The sequence below is a fragment of the Anomaloglossus baeobatrachus genome, chromosome 11, assembly GCF_048569485.1.
Source record: "Anomaloglossus baeobatrachus isolate aAnoBae1 chromosome 11, aAnoBae1.hap1, whole genome shotgun sequence".
In the NCBI taxonomy this organism is placed as follows: Eukaryota; Metazoa; Chordata; class Amphibia; order Anura; family Aromobatidae; genus Anomaloglossus; species Anomaloglossus baeobatrachus.
The window spans coordinates 109,772,895-109,796,453 of NC_134363.1; the positions used below are offsets into that span (position 1 = coordinate 109,772,895).

At 43.6% G+C, this 23,559-nt stretch overlaps 1 protein-coding gene across 1 annotated transcript; it reads right to left on the reverse strand.

Annotated features, from left to right (window-relative positions):
• Nucleotides 1-1,668: 1,668 nt before the first annotated feature.
• Nucleotides 1,669-23,278, reverse strand: LOC142255827 (microtubule-associated serine/threonine-protein kinase 3-like). Its single transcript, XM_075327273.1, has 15 exons — nt 23,168-23,278; nt 22,305-22,395; nt 20,883-21,220; nt 18,463-18,548; nt 17,999-18,207; nt 17,366-17,504; nt 17,140-17,272; nt 16,831-16,996; nt 16,569-16,670; nt 11,391-11,513; nt 11,123-11,235; nt 6,430-6,524; nt 4,418-4,503; nt 2,099-2,188; nt 1,669-1,874 (listed from the first exon to the last, which is right to left on the reverse strand). The coding sequence occupies exons 1-15, from the start codon at nt 23,276-23,278 to the stop codon at nt 1,771-1,773; spliced, it is 1,986 nt and encodes a 661-aa protein (XP_075183388.1). The 3' UTR covers nt 1,669-1,770.
• Nucleotides 23,279-23,559: the final 281 nt, after the last annotated feature.

The following is a 23,559-nucleotide window of genomic DNA, read 5'->3' on the forward strand; positions in this document are numbered from 1 at the left end:
ACATTAATTTGATTTGTTGTAAGTTTTATATTTGACAAATTGATTACCTTTAGTTTATCTTGGGTTTGTGTCCCCACTTTTTCTGGTTCCTTAGTACCCTTCCGGAACTTCCTGAGGCTATGGCATCGAGTAGGGGGCCATGTTCCGAAACTTCTCCCCTCCCTTGCCGCCTGGCTAAAAAATGCTCGCCACATGTTTCTTCAGAGATACTTGATGTTATCGATGAAGATCGTGAATTTCGTCCAGTTTTATTCTTGTTTCTCTGATTATTATTGTACCACCTATAGACCTTGTGGTTACGGTAGTCTAATTGATCTCGCTGATATTTTTTAATCTTTCTCTCTTGTACCTCTTTCTCACACTTATTAATCTCAAGATCTATTTCTTTATCAAATTTAGAATGTTCATCAGTGGTAAGTTTTTCTTCAATTTGTATTTTATAATTATCAATCTCTTTCTCCACTGCTTCAATAGATTTTTTATCTAACCCAATTAATAACTCAATCAGTGTACTTGAGCATTTGGTTAGTGCTTCCTCCCATCTTTCTATGAAAAGGGAATCCGTAATTTCTGTAGTGGGGAAAACTTGTATTCTCAACCCGCGTGGAATAATATTTTTCTGAAGGTAATTTTCTAATGACACCTTGTTCCACCATAGGCGGGTACGCTTTTTAAGCGAATCTTTTACCTTGAGCTTCAGGTCCCTAATATTACATGTATCCTGTTCTACGGCACCTCCTTCACCAAAAAGAGATCCTATCTGGTTAATCCATGTTTTATCACGCTTTTTATAATCCATAAAATTGTGATTAATGTCTATCTCATGTTTATGTTATGATATGTAAAAAAAAATAATTATTGGTTAAAAAAATAAATTAAAAAAAATGCTGCAACATGGACAGCAGGGATGTATTAAACTCATGTCGCTTCCAGTGCATTAGAGATGCGCTGTGGACCGCACTGTGGAATGCATGCAAGTCAACACTTAGTGGTTTTAGTACATACACTCCCCCCCAAATCCATGTCTAAATACAATAATAAATAAATACAATATGGCTCAAGTACCGAAACAGCCATATCTTAGAAATCCTAGGTGCATGTAACTGTGATAAATATTTATTTCTATGTCTGGGAAAACAGGCTATGTCATAAGGCCATTTTTCACTCTTCTTAATAAGTCCAAAACAGACACATGCGCACTCAGGGACATGGATATACAATATAAATGGTTTAGACTTCATATTCTAATTTAATTAAAGGGAACCTGTCACCAGATTTCGCCCTTGTAAACTAAAGCTAGCACCTTAAGCAGCGCCTGTGCTGTGTGCTATAGAGGTGCACGTTACCCTCTGACCCCCCTGTACACCCCAACAATACCTTTATAAAATCTCCCGCCCTGTATGTAAATTGTCTGGTCTGATGGGCGTCCTAATCTGCACCTCCTGCCCCTGCCTCTACTATTCTCCTGGATTTAGAGGATACATGAAAGACAAGTAATTGATACTCTCCAGTTTGTGACCTCAGCAGTCAGAAATGTATGATGGATATTATTGTTATTCCATAAATGTTAGTAATATGCTATTAGATGCAAAGAAACATTCAATTTGGAATCGGATTTTTTTTTTTAATAAGCATTGTATGAAAGAATAAATAGATGTTCTTGGAGGGGCCTTTGTCTTCTGCCGTTGGTACAAGTCCTTCCACACAGGTACAGCTTTGATGGTGGACTTGCTGTACGGTCTTCAGGGCGCTAGATGTAGCAGTTTTATTCTATGAAAAGTCTCTGGAGCCACAGCAGCAGCATCCAAACATGGTGCGAGCAGCCCTGGATAATCCACGCCGGCAGGATGATATGAACCGGCGGAAGATGGAACCTATGAGTAGAGATATAAAATAACATAAGTAATGAGACTCTATATTAGAGGATACTTGTCTGGAGTCATTGGGGCCGGACAGTAGAGGGATCTTCTCATACACAGATATGGGATCATTGTCAGCCATCATACATGTGACAATCCCACCACTGACACACAACATCTGCTCCACATGACGTCTTCTCACTGACGTCACACCACATGGAGCCTATTGTCACACTCACCTCTTCTAGTTTCCACCTCTTCTACTTTCTCAGATTTTTGTTTTTTTCGGAGTTGTAATATAGACTTTTTGCTCTTCTTAACTTGATATTCTGTTAAGAAAGTAAGAAAAACATATTAATTATGACCTCCTAATACATTAGTTTTGTATCTTTATAGAGCAGAACTGTTTAATTCTTATTGGTACTTTGCACGTTGCGACATCGCTACTTGCGATATCGTCGGGGTCAAATCGAAAGTGACGCACATCCGGCGCCGTTAATGATGTCACAACGTGTAAAGCTTAGATGCTCTGATAAACGATCGCAAAAGCGTCGAAAATCGGTGATCTGTGTAGCGTCGGTCCTTTTCATAATGTCGCACCAATAGGAGATACAATGTTGTTCCTCGTTCCTGTGGCACCACACATCGCTGTGTGTGAAGCCGCAGGAGCGAAGAACATCTCCGTGACATCGCTGTGACGCCACACGACCCGCCCCCTTAGTAAGGGGGCGGGTCGCCGGCCAGAGCGACGTCGCAGGGCAGGTAAGTTCATGTGAAGCTGCCGTAGCGATAATGTTCGCTACGGCAACTATCACAAGATATCGCATGTGCGACGGGGGCGGGTACTATCGCGCTCGGCATCGCTAGCCGATGCTAGCGATGTCGCAACGTGCAAAGTGCCCCATACACCCTATAGTCCTGTTATTCTAGGATTTCATCAGAGCAGAATATGTCATATGTACATGATATCACCTGAGGGTCTGAGCATTAGATTGCCCTGTGACCTGATTAGTATGAGCTGGTAAGCTTTCTGTGTGCCGACATGTGGTGTCTCCCAAGGAGCAATGTTCCTTATTAATATACAAATAGCCCTTCAGAGAGGAAGAGAACTAGAACTTTAGCAGCACCGACTGGAAGTGGCAATCCTAAAAGTCATTATTGACCCTTTAATGGTTATCCATATTCAGGCTTTTGCGATGTTTTCTGAGAGCACCATGATTTAGAGGAAGACACTCTGATTCTGACATGTGTCACTTACTGGAATGTGGTTTGCTGTTTCAATACTATCAGTGTTTTATCAAGTGGAAATTATCACTAAAGAACAATTGCCTCATGTCTATTAGTCCAGCTGCAGCCCCAGCACTGATTAGCAGCTCTCTGTCACTATACAATGTACACAGGGAGCTGTGGTGGGGTCAGGGTAATACAAACTCAACAACTGAGCTCACCTAAATCTTCAGTAAGGAAAACTGTGACTATCATACTGTCTGATTCCAGTAAATTAAGTGGTACATAGATGTAATCAGGGTCTCTGTCCCTACCTCATGCTGCTGTTAGATTACATAGCAAAAACCTGCTGACAGAATCCCTTTAATGAGCTTTTCCACATTAATTGAGATAAAAGCCAAACCAGACGCTCAATCTGCAGAAATGTGACTCGGGGTATTTTTTAAAGCAAGAGCTATGATTTGGATGGATGAGCGGCCTCTGATGGGGATCTGGGTGGAAAGTCTCTCCTTGTGGGGAGCGACATGCCTAATATATCAAGAAGGAAAGTGAAAAATATCCCAGATCTTGAGGATAAAATCATCCAATTTATTCCAACATTAAAGTAAATCTCCATCATTAGAACAAGTATACAGACTGAATACAAACCAACAGGTGCATGGACGTCTCGCAATAAATATTATGTTGGTTGCACAAGAAAGATTACAATTAGGAGATGTGAACATCTCAGTGATATTTTAAAGAACAGCACAAAGCGGCACATCTCATCTGCTGATTGCTTCATCACTGTGTAACGTGGCGCTAGTTGTGGGCGAGGGATTGCTATACGTTGAACTGCAGCTTACATCCTATACTTATTGAATGTAAGCTGGTTACATCCTCTAATATTTCCTGTGACATGCCAGTGTGAGGAGTCTTATATGCCAGAGGAGCAGTGCATGGCCTACAAGACTCATCACACTGGCATGTCACTCTCCACAAGGAGACAGGTTAACTCCTTACATCTCCTAAGAATATGACATTATTTGCAGCATGCCACAATGTTTCCATATAATCAATTAGATAAAACAGCATTGTAACTATATTGCCATAAAGAGGTTTGTATGGGCCCATATCAAGCCATAGGCAGAGAATTCACGATCGGTTGGCTCTATGTGGTTACTTTTAACAGACACCAAAAATGAGTGGGAATTTCTATACAATGAAGTGCTGGACCGTTCATCGATTGAATCCCACAATAAAGCAGTGCTCTTCTGCGCCTCCTTGTACACATTCACATTGCTCTTTAGGGTCATAGGTTATGACAAGATGTGGTATAGACCTGCACATACCTGACAGTTCAGAAGAGGATGAAGTGCTGTCTCCAGCGGTGAAATGCTGATTGTTTCCTTCAGTTCCATGAGAAGGTTCTTTCTGTCTGTTTGGTAGAAGAAAAACATATAAATTATAAGTTAAAACAATAAAAAAGAGAAACACCAGTCTGTATGAGCAATTATAACAATATGGAGTGGATACCCTGCCGAGGAAGCTCCTCTAATAAAACACAAGCATGGAGAACCACTAAATATCCCCTTCATGACCTTTCACGTACTGGTAACTCATAGGTGGCGTCCCTGCCTTTGATGCGGCTTCCAGGCTGAATCTGCATCTGTTTAGCGGATCTGATCAGCCAACATGTGTTTCTACTTTACACGCTGCGATATCGCAAACCGATGCTGCGATGCCGTGCGTGATAGTCCCCGCCCCCGTCGCAGCTGCAATATCATGGTGATAGCTGCCATAGCGAACATTATCGCTACGGCAGCTTCACATGCACTCACCTGCCCTGCGACGTCGCTCTGGCCGGCAAACCGCCTCCTTATTAAGGGGGCAGGTCGTGCGGCGTCATAGCGATGTCACACGGCAGGCGGCCAATAGAAGCGGAGGGGCGGAGATGAGCGGGACATAACATCCTGCCCACCTCCTCCCTTCCGCATAGCCGGCGTGAGCCGCAGGACGCAGTTAGGAGATGTTCCTCGCTCCTGCGGCTTCATACACAGCGATGTGTGCTGCCGCAGGAACGAGGAACAACATCGTAACATCGGTATTTCCCAATTCATGGAAATGACCAAGGCTACACCAATGATCGTTAATCGTATCATAAAGGATTTACACACTACGATATCGCCTGCGACGCCGGATGTGCGTCACTTTCAATTTGACCCCACCGACATCGCACCTGCGATGTCGTAGTGTGCAAAGTGCAAAGTGCACCTAACAGTTACGGGCAGATCAGAGATGATCTTCATGAGAATGCCAGCTGTGAGCTGACGTTCATAGGAAGTCAGTATTTTTGCTGTACAGAGCGGTTACTAGTCAATCACCAGATTCATGAGCTTCAAGGACCCCCACCCCTATCAATGTTTATTCTATGTATATATGTTAAATAAAGGCTGCTGTGGCCATTTCATTCCAACTTGGTTGTCTATATTTATTTTCTAGCCGCTAGGTGTAAGGGGGTAGGTGGAAATGGTATGTTTGGGGGGTCACCGGGAGTCGATTATACCACAGTCATGTCCGATCTATCAAAATCTAAAATAATATAAATCTAATCAATGAATAGCGTAAAGAAAAAAAAGTCAAAACGCCAGAATTACGGTTTGTTGGCTGCCCCAACATTGCAATTAAATGCAATAAAAGGTGACCAAAACATTGCATGTACCCTATAATGGTATTTGTAAAAATGTCAGCTCTGGGCAAAAAAAATAAGCCCCGACACAGCCTCAGATCTCGAAAAGTAAGAAAGTTACAGGTCTTGGAAAATGGCGACAAAAGCACCTTTTCTTTTTTTTTTAACAAATTTCTGATTTCACCAACTTGAATATGAAACTAATTCCGTGTTTGGTATCTACAAACTCGTACTGACCTGGGGAATCATACTGCCAGGTCAGATGTACCATATAGTGAGCAAGGTAAATTAAATAAACCATTGTGGAATTGCTCTTTTTTTGTTCCCATTTTCCAGTACAATGTTTGGAAAAATTAATGATTTATTTCAAAAGTACAACTCGTTACATCAAAAAGCAAGCCCTCCTATGGCTATGTCGATGGAAAAATAAAAAGTTATGTTTTTTGGAAGGAGGGGATGAAAAAACGAAAAATGGAAAATTGACGAGTGGAGAAGGGATTATTATGGCCCACAGTGACTGGAAATAAAAGACTGGTCATCAGCAAAATCACACGGCAGAGCCACAGTGATCAGCAATCATAGGGTGGTGCTGCTGGGGTTAGTGTTGTGTTACTTGTGTCTTGTATTTGGTGTTCACTATGTCAGAACCAAACCCCAAAATAATAATCTACTCACATTTCTGAAGGTTTTTCTTTGTTATCTTTGAAACAGGACTCTGGAGGCACCTCGGGATCCTCATTCCTCATCACCCTAGTATGGGTGGCACAAAGCTAAAACACAGAGAAAGATAAAATGTAAGAAACATATAAATATATATTAGTTGTTCGAATTATAAGACACACCTAGGTGTTAGAGGCAGAAAAGAGGGAAAGAGATTTTAAACCAAAAATTTGGTCATGACACATTGTTGTGTAGGGACCTGCTGTTGACATTGTTATGGGGGTAATGTCGTCCAATACTGTACTAATGTCCCCCATCCGGGGCCCCTTCCAGGTATATATACTCCCCATCTTGGTATATGTATCCCTAATCCTGGCATATATGTCCCCAATCATGGGCCCATCCTGGTATATATGCCTCCCTTCCTGGTATATATGTCCCCCATGCTGATATATATGTTTCTCATTCTGATATATGCTGTATGTACCCCATCCTGGTATATGTGTCCCTAATCCTGGTATATATGTTACCATCCTAGTATATATATCCCCCATCTTGGTATATATGTCCCCCATGCTTGGGCCCATCCTGGTATATATGTCTCCCTTCCTGGTATATATGTCCCCCATCCTGATATATATGTTCCTCATTCTGATATATACTGTATGTCCCCCATCCTGGTATATGTGTCCCTAATCCTGGTATATATGTCACCATCCTAGTATATATATATATCCCCCATCTTGGTCTATATGTCCCCCATGCTTGGCTTATGCTGAAATATTTGTCACTCATCCTAGTATATATGATCCCCATCTCCACCCCAACCTGATATATATTTCAAAACCAAAGAATTGGAACAAATCCCCATGTGCACAACAATAAATATACAGCAAAATATTTTCTTTGCGTGTAAAATTATCAATTTATATTATACAGAAATAGAGTATATACAACACGAAAAATAAGGTGACCACGGGTAGTGATAGATAAAGATACCATGGATAAACACCATACATGTTATATAACAGTGATGGCGAACCTATGGCACGCGTGCCACCAGGGGCACGCAGAGCCCATTCTGCTGGCACGCGTGCTGTCGCCTGATCCTGCCGCTTTGATCTGCTGGTGCAGTCGCGCCGGCAGATCAAAGCTGTGTTGGAGCGGAGGAGACATTTCTCCTCGCTCTGACATTCCTCCTCCCCCAGGCTGCAGGTGTGTTGCCTAGGAGACGGAGGAGCGTCATTGAGCGGCGCCGGGGTAATGACGTCTTCTGGCCGCGTGGGAACTGAGGACCCAGCGGCGCGCAGCGGGGGGAGCGTGTCCAGGAAGGTGAGTTGTATGTTGTGGGGTTTTTTTTATAACTCGTGTGCGGCTGTGCCAAGGTGGCAATGGGGTGGCCAGTGCCAGCGCCAGCATGGGGTGGGGGAGAACACACATGGCAGCATGAGGTGGGGGACAAACACACATGCCAGCATGGGGCGGGGGAGAAACACACATGCCAGCATGAGGGGGGAAGAACACATATGCCAGCATGGGGTGGGGGGGATACACATGCTAGCATGGGGTGGGGGAGAAACACACATGCCAGCATGGGGTGGGGGAGAAACACACATGCCAGCATGGGGGGGGACACACATGCCAGCATGGGGGGGAAACATGCATGCCAGCATAGGTGGTGGCATGCATGCCAGCATGGGGGGAAATATACATGCCAGGATGGGGAACAATGCATGCCAGGATGGGGAACAATGCATGCCAGGATGGGGAACAATGCATGTCAGGATGGGGAAAGCATACATGCCAGGATGGGGAACAATGCATGCCAGGATGGGGAAAGCATACATGCCAAGATGGAGGAAACATGCATGGCAGGATGGGGAAAACATGCATGGCAGGATGGGGAAACATGCATGCCAAGATGGAGGAAACATGCATGCCAGGATGGGGAAAACATGCATGCCAGGATAGGGAAAACATGCATGGCAGGATGGGGAAACATGCATGCCAGGATGGAGGAAACATGCATGGCAGGATGGGGAAACATGCATGCCAGGATGGAGGAAACATGCATGCCAGGATGGAGGAAACATGCATGCCAGGATGGGGAAACATGCATGCCAAGATGGAGGAAACATGCATGCCAGGATGGGGAAACATGCATGCCAGGATGGGGAATCATGCATGCCAGGATGGAGGAAACATGCATGGCAGGATGGGGAAACATGCATGCCAGGATGGAGGAAACATGCATGCCAGGATGGAGGAAACATGCATGGCAGGATGGGGAAACATGCATGCCAGGATGGGGAAACATGCATGGCAGGATGGGGGAAACATACATGCCAGGATGGAGGAAACATGCATTGCAGGATGGGGAAAACATGCATGACATGATGGGCAAAACATACATGCCAGGATGGAGGAAACATGCATGGCAGGATGGGGAAAACATGCATGGCAGGATGGGGAAAACATGCATGACAGGATGGGCAAAACATGCATGCCAGGATGGAGGAAACATGCATGCCAGGATGGAGGAAACATGCCACGATAGGGTACATTTACCAGGATGGGGGTACATGCTAGGAAGGGGGACATTTACCTGGATGGGGGTACATTTACCTGGATGGGGTAAATTAACCAGGATTGGGAACATTTACCAGGATGGAGGACATTTACCAGGAATGGGGTACATACCGGGGATGGGGAAACATTTACAAGGATGGGCAATATCTCAGGATGGGGTACATTTACCAGCATGGGGGAACATGCCAGAATGGGGGACATTTACCAGAATGGAGGACATTTACCAGGATGAGGTATATTTACCAGGATGGGGCCATGATGGGGACAAATATACCAGAATGTAGGAAATATATATCAGGATGGGGGACATGTTTACCAAGACGTGGCCCAGGAAGGGGGACATAACTACACAATGAAGGGAGAGGGGAGCAACTCGTACGTCTTTATGGGATTTCAGGATGTTCAGACTTTGAAATGTAGATGTGGATTACAGGGTGACATCTGATTGCATTCTAGGCTAAACTCTGTCTAATATGCTGCAATTTTTTCCAGAAAGATCAATCCAACTGCTGTGTCTGGAAAGGGCTCAGCTGCAATGTGTGGTAAGCGTGCAGGAGCGTGATGCCCCCTGCTGAAGAGAAGACGGCAAAGGGAAGGTTACAATCAATTATTTACATGATAGGATTGGTTGGCACTTCAGAAACAAAATTGAGTTTAGGGCTACAGTTTGGGCACTCGGCCTGTAAAAGGTTCGCCATGACTGTTATATAACATGCAGTACAGAATTGTACAATCAGCAGCACATAATGAGTGGCAATAGAAACTTGTGTTATTGATACCCGGTGGATATGATTAAATGCAACATTTACACCAAAATACTATTGTCATCTGGACCAAATATCCTAGGTATATAACAATGCTGATCAATATGATTCCAATTAATACAACCCACCCAAAAAAACCAGAGCTCAGCAAACAAGCACTAAAGTGCAAAGATTGCTAAAAAAGATCAGATGTGGACAAATAGTAATGCTGAGCTGCTGCACACAAATGTCCCCCCCCCCCCCCCCGTGCAACCAGTGGGCTGGTATGTAAACCCCTGCTGCCAGAGCAAGAAGAGGAAAATCTGAATATAAACAATGAGTACAATACTGGAAATCCGTGCACCAACAGATATTATCCCCCCAACTCTGTACTGCATGATATAACATGTATGGGGTTCATCCATGGTCTCCTTATCTATGACTACCCGTGGTCACCTTATTTTTCGTGTTTTGCATGTGCTGTGGATCATGCCTTTTTTCTCTATTCCTGTATCATACAAATTTATATTTTTAAATGCAAAGAAAATATTTAGCTGTATATTTATTATTGTGCACATGGGGATTTGACCAATTTGTTGACTTTTTTATGTTTATTATTAACCCTATATATATACATATATATATATATATATATATATATATATATATATATATATATATCCAGGCCTTTTTTGTTTTGGTTGATTCTGGTATATACAGTATATCCCTAATCCTGGTATAGCTGATCCACATCATGGGCCCCTCCTGGTATATATTGCACATTTTGGTATATATGTCCCTAATCCTGGTATATATATCCCTCATCATGGCCCACTCCTGGTATATATGCCTCCCATTATACCATAGACATAAAAAAACCTAATGATTCTACTTGTCTTCCATTAATTCTCCCACCATGTGGCGTCCTCTTCTGATGCTGGCAATTGACTTCAACGGCTAAGCGGGGCAAGCCATGACATCTCTGCCATGCACCCCAGTCACACGCAAGACATCAGCTGCCGGCTAATCCAAAATGAATATTCACGGCTTCCCATGCCCAGGATTACGGGCGTGGACATGGGGAGCAGTAAATATTCATTTTATTTAATAGTAGTCACACCTGTTTATCCCAGCCCCTGGTTCCCTACAGTGGCGACCCTGCTTCTACCTCCTGTGACCCACTCCACTGCTGCCACAATCCCCCCACTGTGAGCAATGCACATTGCACTATAGCATGCACCCCCCACTTGCCTCCCAATTTTTGGGAGAAAAAGTGTGTCTTATAGTTCGAAAAATACAGTATATTTTTTTTCAATACATATATTTTAACTATTTTTAATGATAGATTTTATAGATTGAAGAGCTGTCATACTTACATTCACAAACCTCTGAGTAGATGATACAAAGTTGTGGCTTTCTGGCCACTCATTGTCCTCGTCACTTGTGTCCTCCTCATCAGAGTCTGTATGTTTGTATCTTATGGAGTGAACTACAAAGTACAAGAATTATGACAGATTATTAATATAATCCACTGTCACAGACAGTCATCATGTTATCACTAATAATGATGGGGACTGATTGTCACATAACATGAAAGACAAGACAAACAACAGCTTTCTCCAGATGATGTCTCACTCTACTTACTCTTAAAATGACTCGTGTCCAAATCTGACTGAAGTTGAGGAACATACTGCGGCCTCTCACTTAGAAGGTTGGCAAAATCTAAGTTACACAGGAACGGATGACCCTTGATCTCATTTGCTCCTCCTGGAATAGGAAGACAAGAAAAAAGGTGATATAAACATTGTTAGAGAAGCTGCTCCATATCTAGACAATTTACATAAATCTGAACTGCAGAAGTAGCAGAGCCGAAGTGAAGGAAATATAATGAAAGTCAAAGCATGAAGAATAGGAATAGGAGAAGAAGGAAAAGTAGAGAATCTGAATGCTGATCCACATGGACAGGATCTTTTGTAACAACTTATTTGGATCCAGGGGCGTAAAGATCGCGGTCGCAGGGGTCGCCACTGCAACCAGGCCCTGGGCTTCAAAGGGCCCGTTCTGGAGCTCAGCACTTGGCTCAGCTGGATGTCAAACCCGAGTACCCCATCCAGCTGACATGTATTGCAGCACTGAGCCCCGTCTGGACCCTGTGCTGCAAACTGTGGCGGAACATGGTCACTGTAGCCAACTCTGGGGTACCACATGTATGGCTACTTAAAAAATGCATATGCACTTCTCTCTCCGCCCATAATCCCGTCCACTTCTTTCCACTGAAGCTGGTGCTGAGAGGTGTGCGGGCTTATGGGCGGGAGAGCAGTAATAGCAGCACTGTGATTACCGGCCGTCAGCTTTGTGTATCTGCTGGGTGATTTTCTGCTGCTATTAAAGAGAGCGATTTCACTGTTCTGTGCCCACCTGGAAGTCAGTAGATCCCCCGCTGGGCCCTGGCTCTGACAGCCTCTCTAGTACACAGAACAGAGCTGTATGTTCCATGTAAGTGCCGCCCCTCCCGTCCATCAGAAGAGGGAACAAAGCTGATCTTTGCCTACTCCACAGCAAAGCCAGCCCCGCACACACGAGTAATCCCCGCCCACTGGCACGGAACTGCCAGTGTGCAGTGTGTGCTGCAGAAATATGAGAGACAGAGACAGACACACACAGGGAAACAGACAGACAGGGAAAGAGAGGAAAAGAGACAGACAGGGTAAGAGACAGACAAAAACAGGTAAAGAGACAGACAAAGAGACAGACACAGGGATAGAGACAGAGGGAAAGAGGGAAAGAGACAGAGAGGAAAAGAGGGAAAGAGACAGACAGGTAAAGAGAGGGAAAGAGACAGACAGGGAAAGAGACAGACAGGGAAAGTGACAGAGATAGACACACAGGGAAAGAGATAGATAGACAGACAGGGAAAGAGATTGAGACAGACGGAGAAAGAGACAGAGACAGTCAGAGGCAGACAGGGAAAGAGACAGACAGACAAAGAGATAGAGAGAGAGACAGAGAGATATATACGGACAGGGAGACAGACAGAGAATGGGAGAGAAACAGAGAGACAGTAAGGCTATGTGCGCACGTTGCGTATTTGCATGCAGTGATGCTGCGATCTGCACCGCAGCGTAACTGCATGCATCCTGCGTCCCCTGCATATTCTATGAAGATTATGCAGGAGCCGTGCGCACGTGGCGTATTAGGCGGGCTTTGCACACTACGACATCGCAGGCCGATGCTGCGATGCCGAGTGCGATAGTGCCCGCCCCCGTCGCAGCAGCGATATATGGTGATAGCTGGCGTAGCGAAAGTTATCGCTACGCCAGCTTCACACACACACTCACCTGCCGTGCGACGTCCCTGTGGCCGGCGACCCGCCTCCTTGTTAAGGGGGCGGGTCGTGCGGCGTCACTGCAACGTCACACGGCAGGCGGCCAATCAGAGCGGAGGGGCGGAGATGAGCAGGATGTAAACATCCTGCCCACCTCCTTCCTTCCGCATATCCTACGGAAGCCGCAGTGAGCCGGTAGGAGACGTTCCTCGCTCCTGCGACTTCACACACAGCGATGTGTGCTGCCGCAGGAGCGAGGAACAACATCGGACCATTGCGTCAGCGTAATCATGGATTACGCCGACGCTGTACCGATGATACGATTACGACGCTTTTGCGCTCGTTAATCATATCATCCAGCCTTTACACACTGCGATGTCGCATGCGATGCCGGAAGTGCATCATTTTCAATTTGACCCCACCGACATCGCACCTGCGATGTCGCAGTGTGCAAAGTGCCCCTTAGAGCGCAGCGCTTCGGCTGCTGCCCGAAGCACGCGTTCTAAGAAGTGACATGTCCCTTCTTTAATGCGCTCTGCCTGCAGCTCCTGCTCTGTCTATGGAAGGGGCTGCACTCAGAGAGCATGGAATCGGCTTTTTTTTTTTCATTACAGACTCTTTCTGCAGCGATTTGAAGCGCACGTGTGCTGTTCAAATCACTGCAGAAATGTCTGCAGGGACAGTACGCAACGTGCGCACATAGCCTTACTATCCCGGGCAGCGCCGTCGCAGCTACAGACACAAAAATTTGCACACTCACACGTATGGACCCCGAGAGCGTGATAGGCTATGTTGTGAGGCGAAATTTTAACCCCGCGCGTTCTAATTTACCAATCAATTTTGCCCCTATCTACATAATGGGGAAAAAGTGAAACAAAAAGTGGATCCACACCGTCGCATTTACAATCACGAAATTTTGCACAGACACCTTATGTGACCCAGGGAACGTCGTAGACTATGTTTTGACAGAAAAATTTAACCCCGCGCTTTACAGTTACTCTCCAAAAAACATGCCTCTATTAAAGTAAAGTAAATGGAGCCTGGAACTACAGGTTATTAGTAGGAGCTGTGATTGGTTGCTATAGGAACAAAAGACATTCATAGTATAAGAAGCTTATATGTGAGGTAATAAGATGTCAGTGGGGAGATGGATAGAGAGAGAGAGACAGAGACAGACAGAGAGATAGAGACAGAAAGGGAAAGAGACAGAGAGATAGAGACAGACAGGGAAAGAGACAGACAGGGAAAGAGACAGACATAGACAGACCTGGAAAGAGACAGACCTGGAAAGAGACAGACCTGGAAAGAGACAGATGGGGAAAGAGACAGACAGACATGCAGACAGGGACAGAGACAGGCAGACAGGGAAGCAGGAGACAGCCAGAGAGACAGACAAAGATAGATGGGGAAAGACACAGACCTTGATATAGACAGACGGGGAAAGAGACAGAGAAATAGAGACAGACAAGGAAAGAGACAGACAGAGACAGGCAGACAGGAAAAGAGACAGACAGGAAAAAACACAGACAAAGAGACGGAGAGACAGACAGACGGGGAAAGAGACAGACCTGGGAAAGAGACAGACCTGGAAAGAGACAGATGGGGAAATAAACAGAGAGATAGAGACATACAAAGAAAGAGACGGACAGAGACAGGCAGATTGGGAAAGAGACAGACGGGGAAAGAGACAGACGGGGAAATAGACAGACCTGGAAAGAGACAGACCTGGAAAGAGACAGACGGAGCACATTACTTGGCCTTTAGTTAAATGTGTGTGGAATATCTATGGTGTTGAAATATATGTTGTGAAATGCTTCTATTAGCTCAGTTTTTCCCTTTTAATAATTACTTTTCTATCTATTTGTGTTGTGGTTTTTGTGTGCACAATACATTTTTGTTAATACATTCTATTTTGTTAACAGCAGTTATTAACCCGGGCAAAGCCGGGTATTACAGCTAGTATAGCATAAATATATAACAAATATAGTGTGCATATCTGCAATTTGTGTGAATAAGTGACTGTGTATATATAAACATTTTAGTGATACAATTCAGATATTAAAAAGCATAAATAATACTAAAAGCACCAAAAAACACTTAAAAATGGCAAAACTCGTGCACCATTAAAAAAACAACTACCAATTTTATATGCAAAATGAATAAATCTATAATGTTATTTTTAGCAGAAATATGTAGAGAAGAAAAGGTGAATGGGGCCATATACAAGGACGGGAACATATATACGAAGATGGGGGACAAAGATACAAGCAGGGGATGGTAAAACTGGATGCTGAGGGAATAAGGCTCTTTCCCTCAGGACCCAGCTTCTGCATGCTTTGCTACACATTTGTCCCTGAACCCCACTTTCCCATGCTCTACTAAACATCTTTCCCTCAACACCCAGCTTTCCCATGTTCTATAACACATCTTTCCCTCAGCATGCAGCTTTCCCATGCTCTGCTATACATTTTTCCTTCAGTACACAGCTTTCCCATGCTTTGATATCAAGGGCAAGCTGGGTGATGAGGTAAAGATGTACAGCAGAGCATCGGAAAGCTGGATGCTGAGGTAAAGATTCATAGCATAACACCGGAAAGCTGGGTGCTGAGGGAAAGATGTATAGCAGAACATGGGAAAGGTGGGTGCTGAAGGAAAGATGGAAATCAGAGCATGGGAAAACTGGGTGCTGAGGAAAATATGTATAGAAGACCATGGGAGTGCAGGGTGCTTAGGGAAAGATCCGAGTGTCAGCATAATTATCCTGTACTCCGAGCTGGGGGGAGGTGAGAGGAGACGGGGGGGGGGGGCAGGTTCAAATTTTGCATCTGGGCCCATTGAACTCTAGTTTACGCCACTGTTTGGATCCCTAGATGAAGTAGGGGTGATACGTGTGTCAGAGTCTGAGGTGGAGGCTGATGTGGTGACACAGTCTATTATTATTCTCTTGGGTATGTTTGATTATAATGTATCATTATTTTTTCCCTATTGTTTATATTTTTTGTGCTTTATATTGTACCACATCTCTATATATCTCACTTTCAGGATTGCATTGTAATTACCTTTGTGGATATATGTGTGTGCCTACACAAGCCTGTTATCATTATTCCTTGGTTGTATTCTCCATCTGGTGGCTTTCCTTGATAATGTAAGCTTATGTTCATTATTTAGTGTCACTCATCGGCCTTCCCTTGCTTTCATTGTTTCTTGTTATTATTATTATTAGCGTTAGCACACACGGCGAGAAAAACGAAACGAGTGGAATGTGATAAAAAAAATCATTAGCCCTAATAGGACAGAGAAAACAATCACAGCATGCTGCGGGTGCAATCCGATTCATTTTTACTCACACCCATACAAGTCTATTTTTATTGTGTAGTTGTGTACTAAGTAAAATATTTATTGCAGTATATATACTGTTTATGCATTTTGTCTGATGATTGCTTAAATTGGAGCAATACTTATATGATAAATTATTGTTAATAATATTGAATACATACTTGTGCCAAGTCTTTGCGATGGACGTTTTTTCAGCAGCAAAGTGATGATGTTCTGAGCATCAATGTGAGGAGGGGAATTGTACAATTTCCAATTTATATTATCTGTTAAAAAAAGAAATAAATACAAATATTATAGAATAAAATCTCCTAATTTACTATAATATAAAAACCTTTGCATAACACAAGTAACTAGACCAAAGAACTGGTCTAAGCAACTGAACCAAACAAGGACATCACATACAATTCTGTTTACTTTACTTACCACTGAGAATACGGTCAAAGATCTCGGCTCTAGTCTCTCCTTGAAATGGAACAAATCCTAAAAGAAATTTATGTAGGATGATTCCTACTGACCACCAGTCCACCGGTCTTCCATAGCCCGTCCTAAGTAGGACTTCTGGGGCTAAGTAATAAGGAGTGCCAAGCATCTGGAAACCAACAGAAGAATGAGAAGATGATCAATGAATATAATTGTGATATCAGTGGAAAGTTTTCTAGATGAGAAAATATCAAAGAAGCAGAAATAGAAGAGATCTTTAAAGAAAAAGATCCTGAAAAGTATATATCTCACCTCTCTATCTCTGAACTCTTTAGTGATGTTCATTGTTGGAGCCTTGTAGATGTTTGATGTTGGTCTCATGAGCCCAATTTTTGAAAGCCCAAAATCTGTGACTTTAATATGTCCAGTGGCTGTTATGAGAAGACTGTGAAAGATAAGACGGTGTTAGCCCCAAGTAATAACCCATAGAGTATTAAACAATCTCTAACTGCCTTCCCTTTCTACAGGGGTCACTTACTTCTCCGGCTTCAGGTCTCTGTGCACCACGCCGTAGCTATGCAGATATTCCACAGCCAGGATCGTTTCCGCAATGTACATACGGGCCAATGGGACCTTGAAAGGACCCATAGTCTTCAATAGGCTGGCACAATCTCCTCCTATAAAAGAATAAATACATGACAGGTGAGAGAAAGAAAGAAAGAAAGAAACAAAGAAAGAGAAAGCGTAAGAAAGAAAGAAAAGGCAGAAAAGGAATGAAAGAAGGGAAGGGAAGGAAGGAAGGAAGGGATATACTATACAATGTAGAGCATATATTATATGCTGTATAGAGACCCTATGCAAAAAATACAGGAGCTCCTAATCTACAAGCTTTTTATTTATTTCTCCATGGAGGTGTTCACCTATGCAAACTGGTAAAATATAGTGAAATCCTCCTTTTATCCATAGTGGAAATTACAGACTTTGCTCAGTGAGGACACACATGGGAACAGTCACACAGATAAATATTTTTCAGGCATTTTGGCAATATATAACTCATAGTAAATGCAGTGTGGACATGTAATCGACGTCCATGTAGACACATTCTGACTATGGAAAAGGTGCTAGGAATTCATCAGACATGGGCTGGATATAAATATAATGCGTGTCCTACCTGCTACATACTCCGTGACCATACACAGATGGGATTTAGTTGTAAAGGAGCAGAACATGGAGACCACAAAGGGACAATCAACAAATGCAAGGATGTCCCTCTCCAGAAAGGCCCATTCAAATTTTTCTGGCTTATTCAGCTTCTGCTTGTCCAGTTTCTTCATCGCGAATTTCTGGTTGGTGTCTTTATGATGCACTAAGTGGACGGCCCTGGAGAAGAGGAAAAGCCACGATTTATAATGAATCCTTATTATAGCCTACTTATAGACCTCATACACCGATATTCTGTACTAATGGTTAATAGGTTAATACTAGATGAGAAGTCACTAGAAATCAATGAAGAAATACGTAAGATAATACTACATAAATGATCATCTATGGAAGGTTCTCATCCACGGCACATCCTAACTGACTATATAGTGACAGTGATGCGGGTAATGTACATTATGCCAACATAAAACTCACCCAAATGCTCCACTGCTGATCAGTTTGGATGATTTAAAGTCGCTTTTACACGGCTTTCTCTCCGGGGCCAATGATTCAATCAAGACCTAGAAAAGAATAAGAAATTACATTTTTTAGACATCAAATGAGGACAGGATAAAAGCAGATGTAGAGGACAGGATAAAAGCAGATGTAGAGGACATGATACAAGCAGATGTAGAGAACGAGATACAAGCAGATATAGAGGACATGATGCAAGCAGATGTAGAGGACATATTACAAGCAGATATAGAGGACATGGTACAAGCAGATATAGAGGACGTGATACAAGCAGATTTAAAGGATATGGTACAAGCAGATATAGAGGACATGATACAAGAAGATATAGAGAACATGATACAAGCAGATGTAGAGGACATGATACAAGCAGATATAGTGGACATGATACAAGCAGATGTAGAGGACGGGATAAAAGCAGATATAGGGGATAGGATAAAAGCAGATATAGAGGACGGGATACAAGCAGATATAGAGGACATGATACAAGCAGATGTAGAGGACGGGATAAAAGCAGATATAGGGGACAGGATAAAAGCAGATATAGAGGACGTGATACAAGCAGATGTAGAGGACGGGATAAAAGCAGATATAGGGGACAGGATACAAGCAGATATAGAGGACGTGATACAAGCAGATGTAGAGGACGGGATAAAAGCAGATATAGGGGACAGGATAAAAGCAGATATAGAGGACGTGATACAAGCAGATGTAGAGGACGTGATACAAGCAGATGTAGAGGATGGGATACAAGCAGATGTAGAGGACGGGATACAAGCAGATATAGGGGACAGGATAAATGAAGATGTAGAGGATGTGATAAAAGCAGATGTAAAGGATGGGATAAAAGCAAATATAGGGGACAGGATAAAAGCAGATATAGAGGATGTGATACAAGCAGATGTAGAGGACGTTATACAAGCAGATGTAGAGGATGAGATAAAAACAGATATAAGGGACAGGATAAATGCAGATATAGAGAACGTGAAAGAAGCAGATGTAGAGGACGTGATACAAGCAGATGTAGAGGATGGGATACAAGCAGATGTAGAGGACGGGATAAAAGCAGATATAAGGGACATGGTACAAGCAGATGTAGAGGACGGGATAAAAGCAGATGTAGAGGACGAGATACAAGCAGATGTAGAGGATGGGATAAAAGCAGATATAGGGGACAGGATAAAAGAAGATGTAGAGGACGTGATAAAAGCAGATGTAGAGGATGTGATAGAAGCAGATGTAGAGGATGGGATAAAAGCAGATATAGGGGACAGGATAAAAGCAGATATAGAGGACGTGATAAAAGCAGATGTAGAGCACGTGATACAAGCAGATGTAGAGGATGTGATACAAGCAGATGTAGAGGATGGGATACAAGCAGATGTAGAGGATGGGATACAAGCAGATGTAGAGGACGAAATAAAAGCAGATGTAGAGGACGAGATACAAGCAGATATAGGAGACAGGATAAAAGAAGATGTAGAGGACGTGATAAAAGCAGATGTAGAGGATGTGATACAAGCAGATGTAGAGGATGGGATGCAAGCAGATGTAGAGGACGTGACACTCAGGACTCTCCACAGACAATGTTATATTACAGAGGAATATCCTCCATACACATATATCATTGTACAGCAGGGGGTATATGGACATCACACAGAGGAGACAGCAATACATCTGCTATCATCACACAATGGGTCTGACCTACATTAAAGCGGGCTTTACACACTTTGGTATCGGTCCCGATATCGCTAGTGTGGGTACCCGCCCCCATCTGTTGCGCGACACGGGCAAATCGCTGCCCGTGCCGCACAACATCGCCCAGACCCGTCACACATACTTACCTGCCTGGCAACGTCGCTGTGACCGCCGAACCGCCTCCTTTCTAAGGGGGCGGTCCGTGCAGCGTCACAGCGACGTCACTGAGCGGCCGCCCAATAGCAGCGGAGGGGCGGAGCTGAGCGGGACGTAACATCCCGCCCACCTCCTTCCTTCCGCATAGCGGCCGGGAGGCAGGTAAGGAGAGCTTCCTCGTTCCTGCGGCGTCACACGGAGCGATGTGTGCTGCCGCAGGAACGAGGAACAACCTCATTACTGCTGCAGTAACGATTTTTGAGAACGGACCCCCATGTGACCGATGAGCGATTTTGCACGTTTTTGCAACTATGCAAAATCGCTCATCGGTGTCACACGCAACAGCATCGCTAATGCAGCCAGATGTGCGTCACCAATTCCGTGACCCAAACGAGTTCGCATTAGCGATATCGTAGCGTGTAAAGCCCCCTTAAGAATAGGGATGTCCCATCGTCTTATGGGGTATAATATTGGATGTAATTCACACCCTGTTATCTAATTATATACAGAGGTCTCCCTCTGATACTTACACTGGCAGATTCATTGCTCTTTGGTGTCTCAGTTATTCCATGATCAATATTTGCAGACTCAACTATGTCTATAATAGGTGTCTCAGTTATTCCATGATCAATATTTGAAGACTCAACTATGTTTATAATAGGTGTCTCAGTTATTCCATGATCAATATTTGCAGACTCAACTATGTCTATAATAGGTGTCTCAGTTATTCCATGATCAATATTTGCAGACTCAACTATGTTTATAATAGGTGTCTCAGTTATTCCATGATCAATATTTGCAGACTCAACTATGTTTATAATAGGTGTCTCAGTTATTCCATGATCAATATTTGCAGACTCAACTATGTCTAAAATAATGGAGAGACATCATGTATTAGATTACAGCAATACTTAATAAATAACATAGCAATATAAAAAATCCACAAGATTACATCTCTGGAAACGGTCTTAATTCTGGGTATATAGATATTCTCTTCATACTGTATATACAGTATATTTGGCCTGTCCATACACAGCAGTGACCAGCCTTATATACAGGAGGAAGAGTAAGGCCTCATAATCAGTTTTCTTGACTTATGAGAAAAATGGGGTAAGTTTTGTCAGTGTTTTTCATCAGTTTGGTCACAGTTAGAGATGAGTGAAGCCGAACAGTAAAGTTTGGGGTTTATACTGAACACGGACATTACAAAAAAATCAGTGGTGGAGTTCAGAGTTCGGAGGCTTTATGTACGCTGACCACTCTCGCGAGCATCGCTGTGCTCGGGTACACTCAGTGCTTAGCCCAGTGCGAGCCGCTTGTAGTGTTTGTTCGGCTCACACTGGGGGTAACAAGAGCGTGATCGGATGTAGTGTGCACCAAACAAAAAAACAATGAAGACCCCGACCTCCCTCCAGGAAGTGATGTGTGTATGGCTGCCTGTATGTGGACACCCAATCAGTGACTTCCAATGAGGTTTCAGGTCAAGTCCGGGTCCAGAATTGAACTTTATCTAAATCCCGGCTCAACCTGCCGAACCGAACTTCCACGGATCCGCTCATCTCTACTCAGAGTTCAGTCACTTTTTCTTAACTGTTGAGAAAACAATGACAGTTTCTCCACCTTTTCCTCTATCAGTCAGTGAAAACAGAAAGCACATGGATGGCTTCCAGAAACTGCCAGATTTTCCACTGACCCATAGACTTGCATTGCCAATTTTTATCTGACACTTGGATCAATATAGACCACGTCTCCACTATTTTGCATGGACCACGCAATCCAAGAGAAATCTGACATGTGAACAGTCCCATAGACTGTCAGGTACGGGTGCTATCCGTGATAAGATCAGATAGTACTCGGATGTGGAAAACTGACGTGGTAATGAGGCCTGATTCTTCATATTCTCTGGTGTATTCATAATATTTAGATGTAAGAATATTAGTTGGTCGTCTTACCTTCTATGATGTCACTGTTTAGGTTCCGCTGACTGGTATTTGGGCCCAGGATAGATGTGTCTTCTCCGTTTTCAGAGTCACCTTCTGGTTCCTGATGGATAAATGTACAATTAATATAACATTTCACAAATGCTAAATTACCACATACATAAAACAGACGCCAGAGGCAAACAGGGATACACACAGACAGACGGAAAGAGACAGACAGGGAAAGAGATAGAGACACAGAGGCATACAAACAGAAGCAGACAGAGAGACAGACGGGGCAGACAAAGAGACAGACAGAAGAAGACAGACAGAGACAAACAGGGAAAGAGACAGACAAATACAGAGACAGATAAAGAAAGAGACAGACACACAGAGTCAGACAGACACAGAGATAGAGAGAGACAGACAGAGAGTGATAGAGACAGAGAGACAGAGACAGACACAGACAAACACAGATAGACAGACAGAGTCACACAGGGAAAGAGACAGACAGATAGACAGATAGACAGACAGACAAAGAAATACAGAGACAGACAGGGAAAGAGATACACAGACAGAGAGATGGGGAGAAAGACAGAGAGAAGGTTACTATTTCGGGCAATGCCGGGTACTACAGCTAGTAACTTCTATTATCAGAACTGCAGCATTTACATAAGGAAGATTGTGAGGATTAACCGACATAAAGGCCAAAATAAAAACCCCGCACCATTGAGTACAGACAGTGTCATCATTGTTGATGGAGCCGCAGAAACAGGCTGCCCGGAGCGGACAGTGATGCCTCCAAAATCCTATATCTGACATTCTGCTATAGGGCTAGTAATCTGGAAAAGATCAGACAACAAGGACATGTGATAGAAAAGATGATGGATTCTTACCGGGCGTTCCAGTACGCGTTCCAGTACATACAGGACGTTTTGGGCCAGTTGTTTAAAAAAGGCCAATTCTCCACTGTGGGATTTTTCTTCAGCCTGTTGTACCAAAGTCATGATGTTCATCTGTAAATGCTCAAGATATTTTGAGCTTATACCACCTCGGTGGTATTTAGTTAGGCAGCCTTTCACTAGCTCCATTACCAGCCGGTAAGTAAAGCTGAGGACGCCATCAGGCAGGGGTAGCACATAGTCAGGGGTATAGAAGGTAACAATCCCCTGGAGCAGTGCCAACACCTGTAGTTTGTCGGGAGAAATTCCAGACATTTCAATCAAATCCAAGCGCAGTCAGTAAACACTAGCTATATAGCCAATCACCACTGACAAGTGTGATACCT

Excerpts from the sequence above, each read along its gene's own strand:
- LOC142255827 (XM_075327273.1), bottom strand. The coding sequence starts at position 23,278 with ATGACTTTGGTACAACAGGCTGAAGAAAAATCCCACAGTGGAGAATTG. Across the intron at positions 18,549-20,882 it reads AGAGCAATGAATCTGCCAGT|GTCTTGATTGAATCATTGGC; the intron begins GTAAGTATCAGA and ends ATTCTTTTCTAG. Across the intron at positions 18,208-18,462 it reads ATCAGCAGTGGAGCATTTGG|GGCCGTCCACTTAGTGCATC; the intron begins GTGAGTTTTATG and ends CCTCTTCTCCAG.